At 38.4% G+C, this 22,336-nt stretch overlaps 1 protein-coding gene across 1 annotated transcript in view; it reads left to right on the forward strand.

Moving 5' to 3' along the window:
• Positions 1–3,916: 3,916 nt before the first annotated feature.
• SLC25A12 (solute carrier family 25 member 12) overlaps positions 3,917–22,336 on the forward strand; it is a 55,861-nt gene continuing 37,441 nt past the window's right edge. Inside the window, exons 1-6 of the mRNA XM_070936254.1 lie at positions 3,917–3,953; positions 5,998–6,051; positions 12,747–12,889; positions 16,487–16,602; positions 21,288–21,427; positions 21,786–21,932. Coding sequence (XP_070792355.1) covers positions 3,942–3,953; positions 5,998–6,051; positions 12,747–12,889; positions 16,487–16,602; positions 21,288–21,427; positions 21,786–21,932 — 612 coding nt within the window. The 5' untranslated portion in view covers positions 3,917–3,941. The remainder of the gene's footprint in view (positions 3,954–5,997; positions 6,052–12,746; positions 12,890–16,486; positions 16,603–21,287; positions 21,428–21,785; positions 21,933–22,336) is intronic.

A 22,336-nucleotide genomic window follows, 5' to 3' on the forward strand; every position in this document is an offset into this window, starting at 1 on the left:
TTGCTGCAACAGTCTCTCCCCCTTCGAGGTCTTTTTGTGTAGGTCGGAGGCGGGCAGAAATTCTGACTTGGGGTCTGCTTCGGCCTCCTGGTGCGGGGCTTTGGGCAAAGGTTGGAGGGAAGTGCCGCTTGTGGCGAAGAGCTGGAGGGCCTTGTTCCAGTGGGACTGCATCATGGCCTTGAACTGGCTGACCATCTCAGCCCGCTAAGCCTCCAGGCGCCGGTACCTGGCCTTGCACTCCCACAGGTCTTCCCTCTGCTTGGAAAGCCTATGCTCATAATCTTCAGTGAGGTGCTTCTGCTGAGCCTCCTTCTTGGTCAGATCCAATTTGAACTGAGCTGTTTTGCCAACTCATGGTGGCTGCTTAGCTCCAACAACTGCTTCCTGTTGGGGCCCTAAGGAGCTTGGGCGGGGAGGCGAGGAGTTGGCCACACCCACCCAGTTACATGATCACCTAGCCACACCCACCCAGCCGGTCATTAGGCAGATCATATTAGTGGTCCGCAGGATTTAAAATTATGAATTTAGTGATCCCTGAGGTCCGAAAGGTTGGTGACCCCTGTGCTAGATAACATTCTCAAATTACTGATTTCTTGGTTCAACTTTTCTTGTTTTCTCCATATAACACTGTTGATTGAAAATATGTATTTATTTAAAATTATGTAAATATATTTTAAAATTGTAAAAATCTCCAGTCCTTAGGGATTGAAGATCTGAAAGCAGCAAACTATGATTGATCTTATTTTTGTACAGTTCAGAACTTTCCATTCATCACCTACTTACTCTCCAATGATCTAGCAGAATTAATGAGCTTCGATAACGAAGAAGATACGAGCACTTGACAGATGTATGCTATTTTAGAAACCTGGGTATTTGTAACTAGAGATACTAAAAATTTTATATAAAATTGAGACTTTCTCTAAGATTGAGTTAAAATAAAGCATTAAAGTTTACAAACACAGTACCAATGTTAGTAATAAAATTCAGAAAACTGATATTGTCAGGAATATATCTCATAGAGCAGGGGTGTCAAACTCACGTCATGGCAGGGTCACATGATGTATCACGACTTTTCCCTTCGCTAAACTGGGCGTGGGCGCGGCCAGCACATGACGCATCCAGCCCACAGCCTGCGAGTTTGACAGCCCTGTCATAGAGTAATAAGGACCTTTAGAGCATCAGAAGTTATATTTGGCAAGGAATTCCAGGATCAAAGCAACATAGTCACAGGAAGTTGTATAGAACCTGACAATTGCTGAATCTGTCCTATTAGGTGTGCTAGTTGGTTGTTTACTTGCACCATATGGTCATTTGGGACAACAATTTGGTTTCAGTGCTAAAGCAGTCAATGGCACGACAAAAGAGTTAGTTTGCTATAGCCTGGGTCAAGAAAACGCAAAGTAAAGTTTGCATTAAAAGGTTGCTAGATTACTGTAATTGGCTGAACGCAAAATGTAGTAACAATATATTTCCCAGAACACAAAGATCAGATAGATTTAATGTAGCAAACCTATGAAGCTATGAAATTATGAGAAAAAAAATGGTGTCCGCTGTGTAACAATTAGCATTCAAGTTTCCTGTACTTCTTTCTCCCACTTTTTCCATGCAAAAGGCTGGAAATTATTCTTCGGGCAAGAAATGCTGCTCCTGTTTTTTCCTTATTTTGCTAATGACTATCAAATTGTTACTTTTGATGTGCGAGAACCCCAACAAGCCCAGTGAACAGCTCTTCAGAGAGTTTGCAGAACGGATGAGAAGACTTGGATGGTAAAGCAGGAGAAAGCAGGCTAGCTAGGTTCTAATTCCCAGCCTCCCCACACCTTTTCAACAGCATGAAAGTGCAGTTCTCTCAAAACTGCGCTCATCAGCAAGTCAACTGAACTATCCAGCAGATTCACCAGGTTGCCGGCTTTCTAAAGTTTTTTTAAACAAATAAACATTTGTATGGGCAAGCCCACCAAACAGCTGTTCAGTGTGTTTGCAGAAGTTGAGGCTTTCATAAAACCATTGTCACAAGTTTCCAAGAGAGCGTGACTCGTTCAAAACTTAGCTCCTTGCAGTTCTTTGCATCCGGAGGAGAAAAATGGAACCGCATTGGAAGAAAACACCTGGGGATGAAAGGGGACGAGGCATGCTACATCAGCCTGAGGTAGCCAACAGAAACTGATGGACCTTGTGTCTTGTGGGTCATGTGACTGGCTTACTGACAGCATGAATGGTATCAGAATTGATATTCCCCAAAACTGGCACTGATTACTGCTGGTCTAAAGGGAAATCACAACTAAGGACTGCTTAAGGCTATCTTATACACAAGTTGATGATGAAATGAAGGCAACACCTTCAAAGACCTGGCTCTGCCAGTTAACTTCAGACTCCAATAGGGCAACATCAGAGTGGAATCACAAGTGGGGTTGATTAACAATAGATTGCTGTATTTGGCTGTGTGTAGTATTTTATTTGTGCTTTTATCTTTGTACAGTTTTTATGAATGTAAGCTGCCCAGAGTTACCTTGAGGTAAGATGGGTGGTTAATACATTTTATAAACAAACATACAAACACATACATACATAGTACATACATACATACATACATACATACATACATACATACATACATACATCATTGGGACATGAGAGAATAAAGATGTTGGCGATATTTGTACCATAGTTAAATGCAGGTGGGAAAAGCATCTATGACTCAAAAGCCTTGGTTTGAGAGTTTGAATCCCTCCCAAGCAAGGGAACAATGGAAATGAGATATTTTAACTACTGGTCTCTATTAGTCCAGAACTATCTAAACCTCTGCAAAGGTTTGCTAGATTCCAGGTAGGGGATGAGCCCCTGATTGATACCTTAGATCAGTGTTTCTTAATTTTTTTCTCTCAGGACCTTCTGTACTTTTAAAAATGATGGAGGAGCCTAAAAGAACTTTTGTTTATACAAGTTATATTTAATATTTACCATATTAAAAATAAAAACTAACACATTTGCTGCTGCTGCTGCTACCACTTTTCATGATTATTTTGATAGAACTGTATTATTTTTCAAGAGAGGCAAATTTTGATTTTATGGAGCGGGACCGCCACACTTTAGCTTTTCTGAACTGACGTGACCTTTAACCTTCTAAATGTAGTAGTGTTGCCCTTGAATGTGACCTTTTTATAGTTGGGTACAAGTGTGGAAACAATTTCAATAGTTCTTCTACAGTGAGCATTTTAAACTTCAGATCCCAATGATAACCCTGGCACAACTGCATTAATCCACACAAGATCATGTGGGTTTTACCAGCACGTCTTCGAAGAAAGCCACATTACATAAAGCGAAGCTGATTCCCCCCACCTCTTATCAGCAATGAAGGGGGGGGGAGCAGAATAGCAATAACATTTAGACTTATATACCTCTTCACAGTGCTTTACAGCCCTCTCTAAGCGGTTTACAGAGTCAGCCTATCGCCCCCAACCATCTGAGTCCTTCTTCGCCGATGAAGGACTCATGAGGGCTCGGCATTCCCACTGCATTCCACATGCAACTGGAGTGACAACGCCCTCTCCGCGCCCAGGTGGCACTCGGGAGGCTAATCGACTTGCTAAAGCCGAGGGGCCTCGGCGTTTTGGGAACGCGGAGCAAACGTAGCGCAAGGGGACGTTGGCTTTTCGCTCCCCGCCGGCCCCACTAAGGGCCGGCTTGTTAGAACGCGGAGTGTCCAGGACGCCCGGCATTCTAGAACCAAGCCCGTTCAGGCGACGGAGTGCCAAAGCCGGGGTCACCCCGGGACAAGCTCGGAGCCCGAACTTAAGCTGAGGCGCCTCCTTCGCAGAGGGTCGGCTGGAGTAGGCCGGCGACGGCGGCGCACCCCGCTGCTTGACAGCGCCGTCGAGAGGCTCCTCCTCCTCCTCCTCTCCTCCTCCTCCACCTCCTCCATCCGCTTTCCCGAGCGCAGCATGGCGGTCAAGGTGACTCCCCTTCTCCTTCTCTCTGCTTGTTGCTTAAGAAGCCGGCTGGCACGAGCGGCTTCTTCCAGCCGACGGGCAAGGGTGTTCGGGGCCAACCCGCGCCTTTCGGGGAGGGGGAACAGGAGGCTCCGTCCCGCCAGCCCCGAAGAATAGCTTCGACACCACCACCCCGCTCCTGGGCCCCTCGCAGCGGGAACGGGAATAGTTTTAGTTAGAGGGACGGCGGGGACATTAAAAAAAAAAATGACCCTAGAGAAGGACGGGCGGGGGTGGGCGGGTCGGTGGGTTCTCGAAGAATATTCCTGCCGTTGGAGCCAAGGGGCAATTTATATGAAGCAACCTTCCTCAACCGGTGTCTTCCGGAATTTTGGTCAGAATAGGATCGTCCCTGAAGCTGGGAGTTGAAGTCTGGCATATATGGAGAGTCCCAAGTTGGGGAAGGTTACCGTAGAGGTCTGGTGGAGGACACGTTGGATAAGGATAAACTCCAGATGACTTGGCTTGGCTTTCCTCAACCTGGTTTCTCCGCTGCCAAATGTATCTAAGCTACACCCTCTTCTCGCAGCCTGGTTTCTACTGTAACTATGAATAGAGTATATGTGCTATTCCCGATTACTTAGTGGCAAGTGTGGTGTAATTGATCAAATCCATCCATGCACCCTCGAAGGGGGGAATATCTTCTCCCTGCCTCTCCTGGATTCCCTGAGAGATTTGCCTCTTGGGGTCTTCATAGTTGACATTGGGATTGCTTAAAGAATTGTGGTTCATCTGGCTCAGTATCCAGTCTCCCTAACTGGAAGAGGTTCTTAGCAGATTTGGGGAGGAGTCTTTAAAAGCTGCCTCTGGATACACCTCAGTTTGAATCCAGGTGGTTCTTGCACACAGCACATTCTTCACAGCCTCAGATTTGTGGGCATAATGGAGTAGTGTTCTAATCTGATTTAATGACCAGTGGAATGTTGAAGTGTGGATTATTTGGGGGGAAAGTTGACAATTATATTTAATGCGCCGATGTAGTCTTTGATCTATAAAAGTAAAGCTTTATGCTCATTAAGCAGTTTAGGTTTGGATAGTCTGTAAGGGAAACAGATATGATTTTCACAGTCATGTGAAATACATGCTACATACAAGCTAGCTATGTTTAATTTCTTGGATGTGGAACCCAACAAACAATCATCTTGCTTTCTAATTCAGATAGAATTCTTACTATCCACTATTCTGAAAAGAAGATTTAGTAGGATTGAAATGCTCACTAATATATAACAAACATGGATGTTTTGATGTTCTCTTCTCCCCAAAGTTTGTAGGTGGCCAGTGCAAAAGACTGTGTAGGGTCATTTTATAGATGTTTAGGTTATTCAGTTGAAGTCCATCTAGAAAAATATCCATATGCGTAGGATTCTCTCACACATGCTGTATTGCAGAGGTTATATGATCTTGCTTCTTGGAACAGGAATGAGATTATTTTACTGGAGGAAGCCTGCTTGTACTTTCTGGCACCTACAAGATCATGTTTGAGTTTTACTCTGTTGTCTTTGCCTGAGAACACATCTGCCTTCTGTTTAGAACATTTTGATAATTTCACATGAGACTTTATTATAGCCCCATCTTACTTTGTTCATAGAATTTTATATTGCAGGCCCGATGTTACTGTCAATTTTTCTTGGTTTTTCATGGTTCTCTCTTATTTTTATTTTTTCCACAAAAAGTCAATTCAAGAGGGAAAGTTGGAATAGTAATGCAATGTGGTTTGACTGATAGCATCAAGAAAAGGCCATCAAGAAGCATCCTGTTAATTATGTTACTTTTCTTTGTTACACTGTTCTTTTCTTGGCAATTCCTCCTGAGTTTGACAATTATATGAGCACCTCATTCGCTTTAAGTTAAATAAAACAAAACTGTATGTAAATATTGTAAACATTTTATCATTTAGATAAGATAATTGCTACCTTTATCAAAGAGTACAATGAGAGGGTTTCTTCCTTGGTTATTGAATAACTTGACCAATGAACTATTAATTTTTTTTTCAATATTGTCTTTATAGGTTCAGACAACCAAAAGAGCAGATCCAAATGAACTGCGTAACATATTTTTGCAGGTGAGTAATATTTTTCTGAGAGAGCTGTGATAGCTCTGGATAAAGTAACAGAGACTTCTAGTAGTCCTTAAACATTTTTAAAGGTTTCTTAGAGTATAATCTGTTTCATCAGATGCAGAGAATGTTTGATGTTTGCAGGCTTCTATATTTTTACCTTTTGTTATGTTTTCTGGTGGCATGCCAGAAAATTAGTGAATATATTTCTACAAAGGATAATGCAGAAAGAGCTTTAATTAGGTATTCTGCTCAATTTGATACTGGCAGTATCAATCAGACACCATCGGGATTAACTTCTTTTGGGAGCATCCAACAAGAATATTTGTCTACCTTTCCTGTCTAGACAGGATTGAGACAAAATGATCAAGAGGGTTTTTTTCTAGAGCATTACAGGACTGCAGACATATGTCTCCTCTCTATCTCTGATCTGCAGTGGTAAAGTAAATACAGGGTCTAGGTTTTTACTAAGTCAGATGGGGAGCACCACAGAATTAACATGAGAAAAATATTACATTACCACAGTGTTTCATTTTATACTTGACTCATCTTGCATTCATATCTTATGCGTGAAATTTCAAATCCATTTCTATTACTTTTCTTTCTTGTCTTTTGCATCTAACCAAAACTTCAACATGTCCCCATTTATCTTTTTCTCTGTTTTTAAAGTCCATATGTTTACCCGTATCCTTTTCTGGAACGTACTCCTTTTCTGGTATATTTGTAGACAATCTTTTTTCAGTGCTATTCTGGTTTTGTTTCAGTTTACATTTTCTTGTTCTCCGGGTGCTTCAGTACTACCAGTGTTTTCATATTCCAGTCCTTCAAAAACAGTGTGAAACCAACTTGTAGTTATTTTCAAGGCCGTTACATTTCACTGTGTAAAAATATGGAGAATAAATTATGAAAAAAACAACTGTGAAGCAGTGGAAAGCGAGAGCTCTTTACAATAGGGGACAGCCTCTAGAGCTATAACATGTCAAGAAAAGAAGCTAGATTAGTGATTTATTGGTACTTCAATGGAGCTACTAATAAATAACTTCAGCTTCTAGCCTTTACCAATACTGTAATATGATTAACTCTAGAACTGATTCCAAATGCATCTGGTTGGCGACTGCAAAATAGGACACTAACCTCAATAAACCTTTGGTCTAATTCAACAATGCTATCTTCATTCCATAGGTCATAAATAGATTTTTTACTACTGGCTCCCCTCAATTCTACATCTGCTTCATTCAGGGCAGATGTTTTCATTTTGGAAGTTTTAACCAAAACATGTGCATTAAATGCACTTCTATTTAACATACTTATTTTAGGCATTATTTTTATGACCTGTCACAAATTTGCATGGGACCATCTTGGGGAGTTCCAGAAAGCAGGGAAAGGAAGAACTCAGAAGCCATATCTCCCCTGATTGTAGTACCGTAGGTAGTATTAACTGACTGATATTCTTGTTCTTTATTAACCTTAACCATATTGTGTGATATTTTGCAAGCTGTAATCTTTCGAAATGAATCAGCCAGTGTATATATATGTATGTTATTACTTATATAGGGCCATTCAATTCTTTACAGTGACTCTTTGCAGTACCCAATAAAAACACCAATAAAATACAATGCATCAATTTAGGAAGTAAATGTGCACATTAATAAATATAATCTTGGTGTGTGAGGAAAAAGATAAGAATACAAACACTAAATATTGAATTATTTGTTAAATGAATTGTAATTAACTATGTATTCTATCAGAAAACTGTGGATCCCCCCCCCCATTTTGGATGGCATTGTTTGTTCCTTTTATAATTAATATGCAGGCTTCAATGAGCAACAAAATGGCTCAGTTAAGCCACGAATTTTCTACAATCACTCTTCATCACACCGAGGAAACGCCTGTTTGAATGATGCACTCCATTGATGAACCTTACTGGGTTTCAGAAGGAACTTGGGGCTATTCCTGAGGCTATGATACATAGTTCAATTGATGTCCTGATTGCTCTATGAAATGACGTGGTAATCATGGCCTTGGACTGGACCTGTGTGGAGTCTTTCCATACAAAACTCTTGGAGAGCTCCTTGGTTTTCTGAGATATCCAGGCAATGAAGTGATAGAAGAGATATCTGCTGCAGGAGGATGGTAAAGAGTAAATCTGACTGAGTGAGGGTAAAATAATTTCTTAAAATTACATTGGAGCAATAAGAGTGATAAAATGTAGCTATTTTTCTATGGTTGCTGCATCCAGTAGTCTTGTTTAGCATAACCCATTACAATTGTAGTTTCAAGTATCATCCAAAGACTGTTGATACCAGCTGTTCATCTCCACCATAAGCCAGCCAAGTAATGCTGTTATTTCTTGATGTCTGGAGTCTGTTGGGGTCCGGATAGGAGTGGTTGTGAGTTGTGAGGTCCTTTAGTTTTGGGGGTTTTCCCTTTTATAGTAGAAAGGCTTACATTCTTTTAGAATGATATGCAATTGAAGTCTCTTCTTGGACTCTTGCTGGAAGAGCATAGCAAGGAGGAGATGCACTCATCCATCTTTCTTTTGGGCTTGTATATAATTATAAGCTGCCCAGAGTCACTTTGTGAGTTGAGTGGCCATAGAAATTAAACCAGATTAGATCAGGTTAAATGAAAAAACAAATGCTTTGCTCCAGATGTATTGGGAAATTCTGGTGAGTGTTAGTCAGGATCCAATCTGGGTTGGTCATCGGGACCAGAGGTGACCCATAGGCTCCAGCACAAGTCCAAAAGCTCATAAGACAAAACCTCTGGTCCTGGTGACTGACCCAAATTGGATCCCACAACATTGTTTTGGGGCATGTATATACGCCTTCATTCGTGAGTGTTAGCTGAGAGCTCAGCAGTTAATTTTCAGATAGAGTTCTCTGTAACTTTCCAGTGAATTTGTGGGTTATCGGCATGGTGGGTTGCCCCCAGTTCACACCGGTTCTATAGAACAGGTAGTCATGAAAACACTGATGTCATGAAAATGCTTCTGTGCATGCACAGAAGCTTCTGTGCTTGCGAGAGCGAAGCGAGCGTGCGCGCGCGGCCCCGTTGCAAACCGGTAGTAAAGGTAAGTAGAACCCATCCCTGGTTATCGGTTCAAAAAAGGTCTGGACTTACCATATCACTATACATCAGCTTTCTCCCAAGTGCCTACCAGTTATGTTGGATAATAGTTCCCATTGGTATGAATGGGGTAGTAAGTGTTGCAGTCTGGCCTATGTGCAAGGGAATCCCTTTCAGGAAGGCTACTGTATTTCCCCCCCCCTCATTTTTCTGAATACTTCTAAATACAACATCCATTCAAGGTGGGTAAGAGCCCTTGTCATTCCTGGGTTTACCCCAGTTATGGTGGCAAATCAGCTGTGCATTTCAAATATGGCTTTGATTCATTATTGTTTATTAAGTTGCACATCCTGTCTTTCAAGTACAATATTTAAAACCGTGGAAAGTGAACAAATATATTATTTGGATGGAGTACACAAACACACAGAGAACTTTTCAATTGGAGTGTGAATGTTAAGTCTCTGGCATGCATCCTTGAGCTTATTTTCATTTGGGCCTTGTCATGATTTCCAAAATTCTCTTGAAGACTTTGATTTGAATCTCTGGTAAGAGATTATTTGTCCCTTCTCTAAAAACCTGCTACTTGAATGTGAGAGAGAAAGAAAAGTTTGTTAGAGATTTAATCACACTTACTTCTAGCCTCAGATTCCTCCCTCCCCCCATTATGCAGTCCCAATAGAAGAAATATTGTCATCAATTGAAAAAGAAGTTCCCTTACCAGTTTGTTTCCTAATATATAAACTGCATGTTGAACTCATTTAAATGTGGAATGAAAATAGGCAGAGTTTGTGACTGCAGATGAAGTGGGAGGGAATACTCACAGAAACGTGACAAACATCATACAAGTAGTCCTTGTGTTAGGGTGTGTGTAAAAAGTATTTGTTGCTTGTGCAATGAGCAGAGCAGAAACACACAGGGAAGGAGATAAACGTGCAGCTCGTGTGAGAAAAATACTTTATATACAAGATAATAAGCAGTCTCGGTGTAGGTAAAACAGTCCAAGGTCATAAACAGTAATATCAGTCCAGTAAGTATCTTCCCTTACCAAAGCAAACAGACTTCAGTAACTCTCGGTATACAGTACCATATAACAATCCAGTCTAACACCAATCAGCAGAAAGACTCAGGAAGCAACAGGAACAGGAACAATCAGGAACAAAGAACGCTTCTCTGCGCTGCTTATTTATGCACTGTAGCCTAATTACAGGGTTCAGCAAACCCTGATTACGTGGCTCAGTTGTTTCTTAAAGAAACAGATATATTGCCTGACCAACAAGTTAGGAGTAAGCTACAAGCTGAACCTAACACCTTGAATTACAATAGTTCATTTAGTGACCGAAGTTACAACAGCACTGAAAAAAGTAACTTATGACCATTTTGTCACACTTATGGCCGTTGCAGCATCCCATAGTCACGTGATTTATATCCAGATGCTTGACAGCTGACTCACATTTATGACAGTTGTGGTGTCTTGGGATCATGTAATCAACTTTTGCAACCTTCTAGGAAGCAAAGTCAATGGGGAAGCCAGATTCACTTAACAACCGAATTACTAATTTAACAACTGCAGTGATTCAGTTAACAAATATGACCAGAAAAGTCGTAAAATGGGGCAAAACTCACTTAACAAATTTCTCACTTTAGCAACATAAATTTTGACCTCAGTGGTGGTCGTAAATTGAAGACTACCTGTACTGTATTTTACACAGATTTACTTCCTTTAATGCTTTTGAGAACAAATGCGAGTCTAGAGGGCTTTTCTATATACTTTGCTTGCCTAGAAAAGGAGTGAGATTCATATAAAAAAGAAAAGGAAATAATTAGGGAGGCTTGAAGTGGACAAAATGAAAGTGCTTTTCTACTTTGATAGACCTGTCACATTGCTATATTACCTTTCATTGACTCCTGGATAAAAATAAGGTGGTTCTGGAACCTCTCTGGTCTGGCCTATTACAATCTAATCTATATCTCTGCCTCCCCAATAAAGACATGTTTTTCCTGGAGAATTCCCAAATGTTAACATCATGTAAAACAGAATGGACATCTGTGTGTGACATCTGTGGATTGCATGCAGAGCTGCGGGATTTTAGTACAATTGGTATGGCAGTGGTATGCATGTATATTTTTTTTAATATAACATACAACTTTTCAAACTGTCCTGTTATCAATCCACAGCTTTTGTGATTTGTAGTAGACTATATTTAATCCAAATGCTTTGTGATTTGGGCCTTAGCAGCAGAATAAACTGTAAAAAAATTACTTGGTTTACTTTCTTGGTTTATGTGGCTTACTCAGTATAGTTTGGATTACTTGACACGTTGTTTACATGGATTTCCCTTCCCCCCCTCCCCCCCCCCAAGAACATAAATATCCTTAGTTATATTCATTTGCCTAGGCACTTCAAGAGTTGCATTTTCTAACCAGGAGTTTTCAGTTTGATGAGGAATGATTATTTCAACTTTTAGAGACTGCTTGAGAAAATGTGAACATTTGTTTTGGTTTCTGTTCAGGCCAACAGATATGGTAAATTCCACTTCCTGCCAACATTATTTAGATGATGTCAGTTTCTTTCAGATATCCACATATAGCAACAATATCTGAAAGAATGCAACATTTGTGCATGCTTGCATTCTCTTCTATGCAACCAAGAACTTGATAGAAAAGAATTTGATGTTGTGTGGAAGCCAATAAGTGTCTTTAGTCAAAACTTCTTTGGCCCTGAAACTGAACTAATGTTTTCATTCAATGTATGTGGTCCATTTTCTATGGTCCACTTCGGTCTTAATTCTGTGCCTTGTATGCAAAACAGTTTATAATATTGCACTTCAGACTGCTAGATTGTATCGATTTCCTTTATTTTTGTTTCTTTTTTATGACTGTATTTTAATTCAGCTGGAATCTGTAGTCTTTGATTTACCTTCCTCCTGCAGTACTCTAGACATCTCTTCTATCACTACTTCGCCTGGAGAAGAAAAGGGAAAGCTTGCTTTCTGATCATGCAGCACTGATTTTTATCCAATAATTTTAAAAAGAGAGAAGTTAAAGCAGTTTGCATAATCTTAACGACAACCTTATGATATTAACAATTCTATTTGCAAGTAAGATGATTAGGGGACTGGAGGCTAAAACATATAAAGTACGGTTGCTGGAACTGGGTATGTCTAGTTTAATGAAAAGAAGGACTAGGGGAGACATGATAGCAGTGTTCCAATATCTCAGGGGCTGTCACAAAGAAGAGGGAGTCTAGCTATGCTCCAAAACACCTGAGGGCAGGACAAGAAGCAATGGGTGGAAACTAATCAAGGAGAGAAGCAGCTTAGAACTAAGGAGAAATTTCCTGACAGTTAGAACAATTGATCAGTGGAACAACTTGCCTCCAGAAGTTGTAAATGCTCCAACACTGGAAGTTTTTAAGAAGAAGTTGGAAAACCAGTTGTCTGAAATGGTATAGAGCTTCCTGCCTAACCAGGGGGTTGGACTAGAAGACCTCCAAGGTCCCTTCCAACTCTATTCCTATTCTATTCTATTCTATTCTATTCTATTCTATTCTATTCTATTCTATTCTATTCTATTCTATTCTATTCTATTCTATTCTATTTGCTGACAATAATTCTGTTTGATTTTGTCTTTAGTATGCCACTGTTGAACAAAGTGGGGAACGTTACATGACACCTGAAGATTTTGTGCGGCGATACTTGGGACTGTATACTGAACCTCATTATAATCCTAAAACGGTGGATTTATTGGCAGGAGTAGCAGATCAGACAAAAGATGGGTGAGCAATCTACCACTTAATTGTGATCTTTGATAAGGAACGATGTCATTTTCAATTGCAATTTTATGTTACAGCAGTTTCTGTTGGTTTAAGAAACTATTATTTAGTTTTCAAAACAGTCTCTTCTGCTATAATGGTTAAGGGGTTGAATTGGGACTGGAGAGATCCAGGCTCTAGACCAGTCCAGTCCAACTTTTTGACTTGCCTAGGCTGCATTGAGTGAAGAGGAATTGTCTTGGGCTACCTATAGCATATATAGTATAGTAGCTTTTGATAAAAATTACACAAAAATGCTAAAAGTTACAATCTTATGGGGCCTCATCCAGGGCTACAAGCAACGCATGGGTCATGAGCTGGCCACACCTGTTCTAGACCAACCTCAGCCACAGAAGTTCCCTGGGTGACTTCATACTAGTTTTTCTTCCTTAGACCAGCCGGTCTTACAGAACTGTTGGGGGGAGATATGGGAGAAGAGAGGTGAATGCACGCTGCTTGAAAAGCCAGGTATCAATCTAATAAATGAACAATTTAAAAATGGAAGATTAAGCCATTATATGCTATGGTCTAAATTATGCATACAGGTAGCATCTTTGGATTACTTCTTTAATAAGTGAGAAACCATACTGTGTTTGTTGTTTCTATGGGCAGACATGTGAATATAGGAAAAAAATAGACTAAATAACAGCATGATATAGTAGTCTCTTAAGGTAGGGATCAACTACCCAGTCTCAGCAGGTGTTGGGACAATATATTATCCTTAAACAGTGCCCCTGAGTCTCCTCTCCAGTTAAATTAAAATGAATTAAAATTAAAATTATTCTTTTTAAAAAATGCCCAAATCTTGATAAACTGTGAGAGTACTGAAATCTTAAAACATCTTATTGGAGTTTGGTATTCTTTTACAAGCCTCAGGGTGAGATTACTAAAACCTTGCATATTTTAGTGATACCATAACATTTTTGGGCATTAAAAAGAATAGAATAATTTGACAAGCTAAGCTTCTGGAGTCTGAATCACAAATGTTATTATACATGGCAAAGAAAACTATTTGCCAAATCAGAGATAATGCTGCTTTTAAGTATTTCTTGCCAACAATATTTTTATTTTTAAATTGCTTATGGAAACTAATTTACAGATTATCCATTCTCTTCAGACATAACCTTTTAACCCATGCAGTTTTAGAGCAGCTCAGCAGGCGTCCTTTTCTCATTTTGCTTTCTTTGGATCTCCAATTTTATTTTCAAGAAGGGCAGATGTTTCTGGACAATATTCAGGAATTAAACACAGTGGGGTGCAAAGGCCACTAATGCCATTGGAGGATTGTGATAGAGAGGCAATTAAAGGTTACTTACAAAATTAAATGTAGCCCTTTTTGTGGGTGGCTGGCAGAATAAATATCTAAATTTCATTTTTGTAAAATTAAAAGCCTCTTAAATTCCTTAGGGTTATTTGGTGGGCAGATATGACCTTTGGTGCTATTCTAAATTATTCTTTCTTTTATCGTGTTATTCATTAAGCATAAGTAGCTATAAGTTGCCAAGTAGATGTGTTAAATTAGCTTCTAACCATGCCAGAAATCACGCCTTATATCTCTGCAATAAAAGGACATGCTGGCTTTTCCTCTTAGAACTTGAATTAGATCTCCTTAAAAGGTAAAGGTTTCCCTTGCACATATGTGCTAGTCATTCCTGACTCTAGGGGGAGATGCTCATCTCCTTTTCAAAGCTGAAGAGCCAGCTCTGTCCGAAGACGTCTCTGTGGTCATGTGGCCGGGATGACTAAATGCCAAAGGTGCACAGAACGCTGTTACCTTCCCACCAAAGGTGGTTCCTATTTTTCTACTTGCATTTTTTACATGCTTTCGAACTGCTAGGTTGGCAGAAGCTGGGACAAGTAACAGGAGCTCACCCCATTACGCAGCACTAGGGATTCGAACCACTGAACTGCCGACCTTTCGATTGACAAGCTCATCTTCTTAGCCACTGAGCCACCACATCCCCTATTAGATCTCCTTACTGGGGCTGTAAATGTTGCTGTAGAATAGAGGTGCATTTTTGAGAGGCTGGAGTTGCATTTTGTCTTTTATTAGCATATTGGTAGCTACATCTCCAAAATAGTCATTGGCGAAAGAACAAAAACTAAGCTTGATATGATCTGATTTAAATTTAATATGAACAATTGTGCATTTATTCATTTTGAATATTACATTTTGGAGACAACTTTTGGAAGTCCATGAAGGCTGTATCTGGGACTTTGGGTTGTCTCTAGGAATTTTTTTTTATTATTTATTTATTTATATGCTGCCCTTCTCCGGAGACTCAGGGCGGCTTACAATGCGTTAAGCCTTCATACTTTTGTATATTTTATACAAAGTCAGCTTATTGCCCCCACAAACTGGGTCCTCATTTAACCTACCTTAGAAAGGATGGAAGGCTGAGTCAACCTTGAGCCTGGTAAGATTCGAACCTGCAGAAATTGCAGGCAGCTGTGTTAATAACAGGGTGCATTAAACCACTGTACTACCAAGGCTCTTTCAGGTTGGGAACTTCTGTTCTTTTGTCACTTTTTTTATTTGATTTGTATCTGGCTGCATTGCAGACTTAAAGGAGAATCTAGCCTTCTATAGGCTAGTAAAGTTCTCTGAACACCTTTACTTCGGTGTTCTCCTTCCTATTCTTTGTTTTATATAGCAAGTAGAGTGGCTGAGATGCATGTTAGGCCAACTTGTAAAGGAATAAAACTGCTGAGTTCAATAGAAAGATGTGTGTTGTTTATTATGTTAAGATTATAATGTTATAATGTTAAGATTAAGGAGCTAATTCAGCATTGAAGGCAATTGAAGAAAAGAAAAGGGAAAGAACAGTGAATCCTGGAGGCCTTAATATCTAAATTCCAGGACAAATATGCATCCAGGCAAACACCAAATTCAGAACAAAGTATCACAGGACTAAAGATCCAAATAACCCCAGTTCAGATCAATCCACAAATATAAATTTTAAAAGGATGCTAATTTGTATCTAGCTCCATGTTTTCAGTAAATGTCCCCTTTTTTAATGATTTTCTAGCCTTTTCCCAGGTTGGGATGTGTTCCTCATCTGGTAGAAGCTGATGGAAGGAAGATCAAAGCCAAAGTGGAATTTGCCTTGTCCCTTTTAAAAAGCATACCAGGAGGAGAACCTTCCTGCTTCTGACTGGGTCTGTGGCAATTCACCACGGCCAACTTGCCATGGCCAATTCGCTGCAGGACAACTTGCTGCAGGACAATATCAAAGAAATGGTGGAGTAGAATCACTAAAGAAAGGATGCAAAAGGAGGGACAGGATGAAATGTGAAGGGCAAAAATTAAAATATTTTTCATTTCTTTTAAATAATTAAATAGAACTGTTAAATTGTCCCACAGCGAGTTGGCCGTGGCGAATTGTCCCATTCCGCTTCTTGATTAGTTGCTTAGAGTTTGAATTTCCTAGATTTGCTGCATTTTGCCCAGCATCTAGATTTGATAAGATTTTATTGTTTCATAACTGAACTTCCTGAAATATTTTCTACCCTATCTTTGCATCTCCTTCCACCCTAAAATTTGTGATTTTTGATTCACAGGTTAATTTCTTTCCAAGAGTTCTTGGCATTTGAGTCAGTTTTATGCACACCAGATGCAATGTTCATTGTTGCTTTCCAGTTGTTTGACAAGAGTGGCAATGGCGAAGTGACCTTTGGTAAGAGCTTATCTAGGGCTAAATATTATTTATGCCATGGGAAAGGAGTATATTTTGAGTTTTTATTTCAGAAATCTCAGAATAAACATTGCAGGAGAAACTGCATATTTCTTTGTAGATTTGAATGCTGGACCTATGTAATAAGTCATGCTAAAAACACAACATAATTGTCTAACTGCAGTGCATGGACATTCCTAAAATAATTGGTGCAAAGCTTTTCTTTGGGCCAATCTAGCTTCAAGTAATTAGTTTTCCCTGAATTTCCAGAATAACATTTTAAAGCTTCGTTATCAACTCATTTTTTTGGCAAAAAATCAGCTGCTTGATGTGAGATGTTATTTGCTGCTCCTGCTCTGTAAATGTCCCAGAAATATATTTCCCCCAGCATTCCATTTTCATGACATCAGTCATAGTACTGATGGATCCATGTGTAAGGAAAGAAGAATATATCTTTTTTGCTGCTTTAAATTAGAAGAAAGAAAAGAAACGTGCTTAAAAATAAGGCAAGAAATAAGACTGGCCTGCATTTTCAAAACTTTGAAAGTTAGCATGTCAAGTTTCCTTCTGGATATTTTGCTAGTATGGAGTTTCTTGTCTTATTTCTGTTTTGTTTGCATTTTACTCTTGTTCTCTTATGTATACATTAATACCAAAATCAGCCCTCAGATGGCTTTGCTCCTGGTTAGTATTTTATGATGAACATTGAATGTTAATGGCTTTGATAAGCCTGTAATGTAATTAAATTAATGGCATTATCCAATGTTTTCTGTTAAAGGTACCACACTTTATGCTTGAGGATGTAAGTCACTTATTTTCTGTATTAATAGTCCCCTCTGAACATTTTATATGTGTGTAAAAAGAACCAGCCCCATTTACCCTGTCCAATTGGCATAATACAGCTGGGAATCACCAGGAATGGGAGGTCTATCTGTGTGTCTCCCTTTCCAGTTCTTTTTGCATACAATGCAACTTAATCATGTTGTAGAGATCAAACTAAGTCCCTATGCATATAGAACAAAAATTGTGTTCACATGCTAGTACTGAGTAGATTGATTTGTGCACATGCTTGCTTTCCTAATTAAGTATGCCAAATAGAAAAAAAATAGTTTAACAATGTATTTGATATGCTTTCTACTGATTTTTCCTGAAATTGTTGCTGTCTGCACGAGTTTCAGATTTCTCTTACTGAAGAGTTCCACACTAATTAATTGCTCTGTTACAACAAAACAAGCATTATCAAACTTTTCAACGGGTTAAATGTACAGTTCCTAGAATCACAGGATTGGATTTAGGAATTGTTGTCTCACCACATTAGAAGGCTGTGAGGTTAGACGTCTGGGCGGTTCATCTAAGAAAATGTTTCTCAGCATTGGCAACTTGAAGATGTGTGGACTTCAATTGACAGAATTCTGCAACCAGCATGGAAGTTGAAGTCCACACACCTTCAAGTTGCCAACCTTGAGAAACTCTGATGTAAGATAAAGAAGCACTATATAGTAGTTTTGGAATCACCATAGTAAAAGAATTCCTTTTCTTTTCTAGAAATGGAAATTTCTGTAAAATAGAGAAGTCTGACATTAAAAGAGAATAAGAGAGGTGTAATTTGGTTCATTAAATATTAGAAACTACTAAAATACCAGGCATCCCTTACGTTTCTATTGCATTTTTACTACTCTTGGTAACTTTGCAGAAAACAGTGTAGTTTGAGTTGACTTCAAAACTGATTCACTTTGATTGAAAGCATTGTCCGTTCTGTAAAACGCTGGAATAATGAAGCAAATGCCATTCAGAATGTTGCAGTATTATTTGTGGCAGGATGAAAAGGCAATTTTGCTGGAGATAATTTGCTGGGAAAGTATTCAGGGGTACTTCTATATTATATATAATTCCTACCTTTATTGTTTGAAGACAATGAAGTGGCGGGAGCATTGTTGAGTATATATGCAGCAGTATGTGCTCCTTTTCTAAGTAGGCCCTCTGAAGTTTTAGTTTTGAATGTACAGTATATTTGGAATGGGCTGCTTCAATCAAATAAACATGGTTTGTGGATTAAAAATAATCCAGTCAGGCTGATGAAGAATTTGACATATTTCCCTCTATTTGTTTGCCAATTCATGAGGTGACCTATAAAAACAATGGCAGGTTTCTTCTCATTCAGCTCATTTTTTTCCTGAGACAGGATTATAGTTGTAGTACATCTTACATTCCTATTTTTTTTCCATTTTTTTTTTCTCACTGAAGGAAATACAAGCTGAGTCAAGCCCCAGTGTACTGTTTGGAAATGTAGGGTATCACAAGATAACATGAAATTATAATTCCAATTATACCTTATAAAGTATTAAGAAAAAGTTCTGAGGAAATCGCACAGTCAGTTGGACGTAAAATTGCAAAGAACAAGAAGTATCTCCGAGTTAGCTAAAAACATAGAAGTTGTTTGTCAGTATAGCGGTCAACACACCCGTGGAAATCTCTTTTGATGCACTCCAGATTTCCTGCTTCTCCCCAACTTTTTGGTTTTATGATTGGGTGAGCCACTATGCAGCCTTTTTATTCCTGGGCAAGTGAACGACTTCTGTATTTTTGCCAGAAAAGGGCATGGCTGTATCCTGCTAACAGGCTTAATTTGAGCATATAGTTATGTTTATACTGTTTGTATTTTATTTTGATACAGTATATTTTTCAAATTGAATAAAATTGAATAAAACAAAGCAACTGCATACAGCATCATCTATCAACAGGGTGTGTTGAAGTATATTCAGTAAAGGGTCCCCAATAGTTCACCGTGATTTCCATTCCAATCCTGTTCTCATGATACTGTGACTTTTGTGGCCGTTTTGAACACAATTCCATTGGGAGCAGAAATTGGTAGTTGTGACTTTAAGCATGAATTTCAGATGTTTCTGCTCATGAGTTGGTATGGGCAGGTCACTTAGAGAATGAAATAACTTGCAGATGAATCCTTTGAACAGTTATGTCTCAGAGACCTTGTAAACTTTTATGAAGGAAACTTTTATAAACCATTATGAAGGTCAATATAGATACTGACTCCAGTTTCATTGGAGGACTCCAGGGTTTAATATTTTGAAAGAGGGAGAAAAACCCTTAAAAGTGAAATGTTTACAAGACCAAGTTCAGGTTTCTGTACTGTCATTTGTGTAATATTAGTTTCAGTCCCTTTCATGAAGGGGTAAGAATCTACACTTATGAAATATTTTTTTTAAAAAAATACCTTTATTAAATATTTACAGTAAAATTAACACACAATAATGATTGGAAAGCAATATAAGAAGTGAAATATAGAAACACATAAACACAAGACTAAAACAAAACAACAAACATGACTAACCGAGAGTTAAACTCACTCTCCAATTAATATTAACTAATATCATCCTAGCCAAACATTTCAATGCAATCAAATTCTTTTAACTATCTACAAAACAATTGGCCTGTTTTTATCAAAATTATAAAGAGTTATAAAGCCTAGTAAATATCTAGTTAATCTAATTAGATGATCTTATCACTTTTCTCCTAGGTTTAACCTTCTTTTGAGCCAGACAAAGCATCCGTCCCAACTTCTATTATATACTGAATCTTTCTTGTCTTTTAAGATATACGTTAGCCTGTCCATCTCAGCACATCGGAGAATCTTGTTTATTATCAGATGGTCAGGGGGCGTATCTCCATCTTTCCACAGTTGATCAAATGCCATTCTCGCTGCTGTTGAGACATGGACAAATATGACATTAATGGGCAGCTTAAAGTGAGATTAGTATGGAAGTATACCAGAAATAAAATAGTTTCTAGTTCCTATATAACCTCTTTCAACACAAAACAACTGTATGTAGGCCATTCTTCCTTTATTCATAGAGGCAAATCTCCCTAACCCCAAATCCATGCCCAGCAAGATGCTTTGATGGGCAACTTCGAGAAAATACCTTGGATCAGATATAATGAATATTTCACCTGAAGAGTGAGACTCCAACATACTTTACAGGGCTGAAAATTCATGTTCTTTAGCAAATATTTATTTATTAAATTTATGTGCACCCATCCCACTGTCCAAGGCAAAATAGGCCCAGTAATGGGATACTTTAAATATTACTGTACTTTGATTCTTTATATAACATTCTGTCACAATCAGTTTTTTCAGAGCAATCATCTGAAACAGTTAATGTATTTTTCATGCTGCTAATGACACAATTTGCCGTATGTTTCTTATACGTATACATAATAGTGGCATTTGCACAAGCGTGAATATGATAATCAACTCTCAATCACACCACACATAGGCTGGAAAATATTGTGGTATACAGAAATATGGGTGTTCATTGCTTTTCAATAAGGTCTTAATTTGACACGGAGAATCAAGAAACACAACACTGATTTTATATCAGCATGCAAAGCACCAGGTATTTCTAATGAACAAAAATAAATTGCTCCTTAATTAAAGTTGAACAAGGAAAAATCATGGTTCTCACAGATCTGCATAATATAAACATAGAAGTGGAATTTGGAAATAATCTATATAAAGTTTGTTTTTGTGCTGCAAAAATAAATAGCTTTCTAACCTATTATATGTTTAAAAAAATCTCTGAACAGCTCTTGAAAAGTAATTTCATTTTCTGTTAAAAGAAAGTAAAGCAGAGCTGACGTTTTATTTTCTAACATTTTTCTTCTTTTTAAAGAAAATGTAAAAGAAATATTTGGACAGACCATTATTCATCATCACATCCCTTTTAACTGGGATTGTGAATTCATTCGATTGCACTTTGGACATAATAGAAAGAAACATTTGACATACTCAGAATTCACTCAGTTTTTGCAGGTCAGTTACTTTTTATTTATTTTTCTCTGTAACATAATGTATGTTTGTTGAGCACAAGATCATGTTTGCAAAATAGTAATAAATTGCAGTGCTATTTCAGTTTTCAGTGTTTTACATTTTAATGCAAATAGAAAAATGGTTGTTAATAATCTTGCTATCCTTACAACATGACAACACATTATGAACTCCATATGTGTAGCTTTCTTCTGTTAGTTTTAGTGAGGTTTTTTTTTTTTTTTAAGAATGCAAGAATGCAGCTACCAGAGAAAAGACTGAATCAGTGGGGATTCTATGCATTATTCTCATAGGTTTTTGGAATAAGATTTACCAAACATTGTCCCTTGTACTATGATTTCAGGAGCTGCAGTCAGAACATGCAAGACAAGCATTTGCGCTGAAAGACAAAAACAAATCTGGCTTGATCACTGGCCTAGATTTCAGTGAGATCATGGTTACTATCCGTCCACACATGCTTACTCCTTTTGTGGAAGAAAACCTAGTCTCAGTAAGTAGCCGGCAATCTCTGGATCAGCTGTTGCTCAGATTGTAATATTTGTCTTTGGAAATAAAGAAGAATCTGTCACTGATGCAACATTGTTTTAGCCCTACTAGGATTGTTTTAATGAGGTCATCATAACAACGCTAATACATATTTGCAGAACTAGAAAATAGGAGAATGGTAATAGTATTCGGTGGTGGGAGAACCAAGTCTTTCAATTAGAATTTGGTACAATTAAAATAAAGCTAACATTTTGGAGTCTTCTGTTGTTTTTGAAGTGTTAATACCCCCCCATGAAACTTGAAAGCTTGTATATAATTTCACTACTAAAATTGTTTCATTTAAATTTTTTCAGACTTGGGATCAATCATCCATCCAAATCCTACTCTTCATATTTCTTAACATATATT

Source organism: Pituophis catenifer, unplaced genomic scaffold, assembly GCF_029215685.1.
Source record: "Pituophis catenifer annectens isolate HBS135680 unplaced genomic scaffold, rPitCat1.0.hap2 SCAF_1, whole genome shotgun sequence".
Taxonomy (NCBI): domain Eukaryota; kingdom Metazoa; phylum Chordata; class Lepidosauria; order Squamata; family Colubridae; genus Pituophis; species Pituophis catenifer.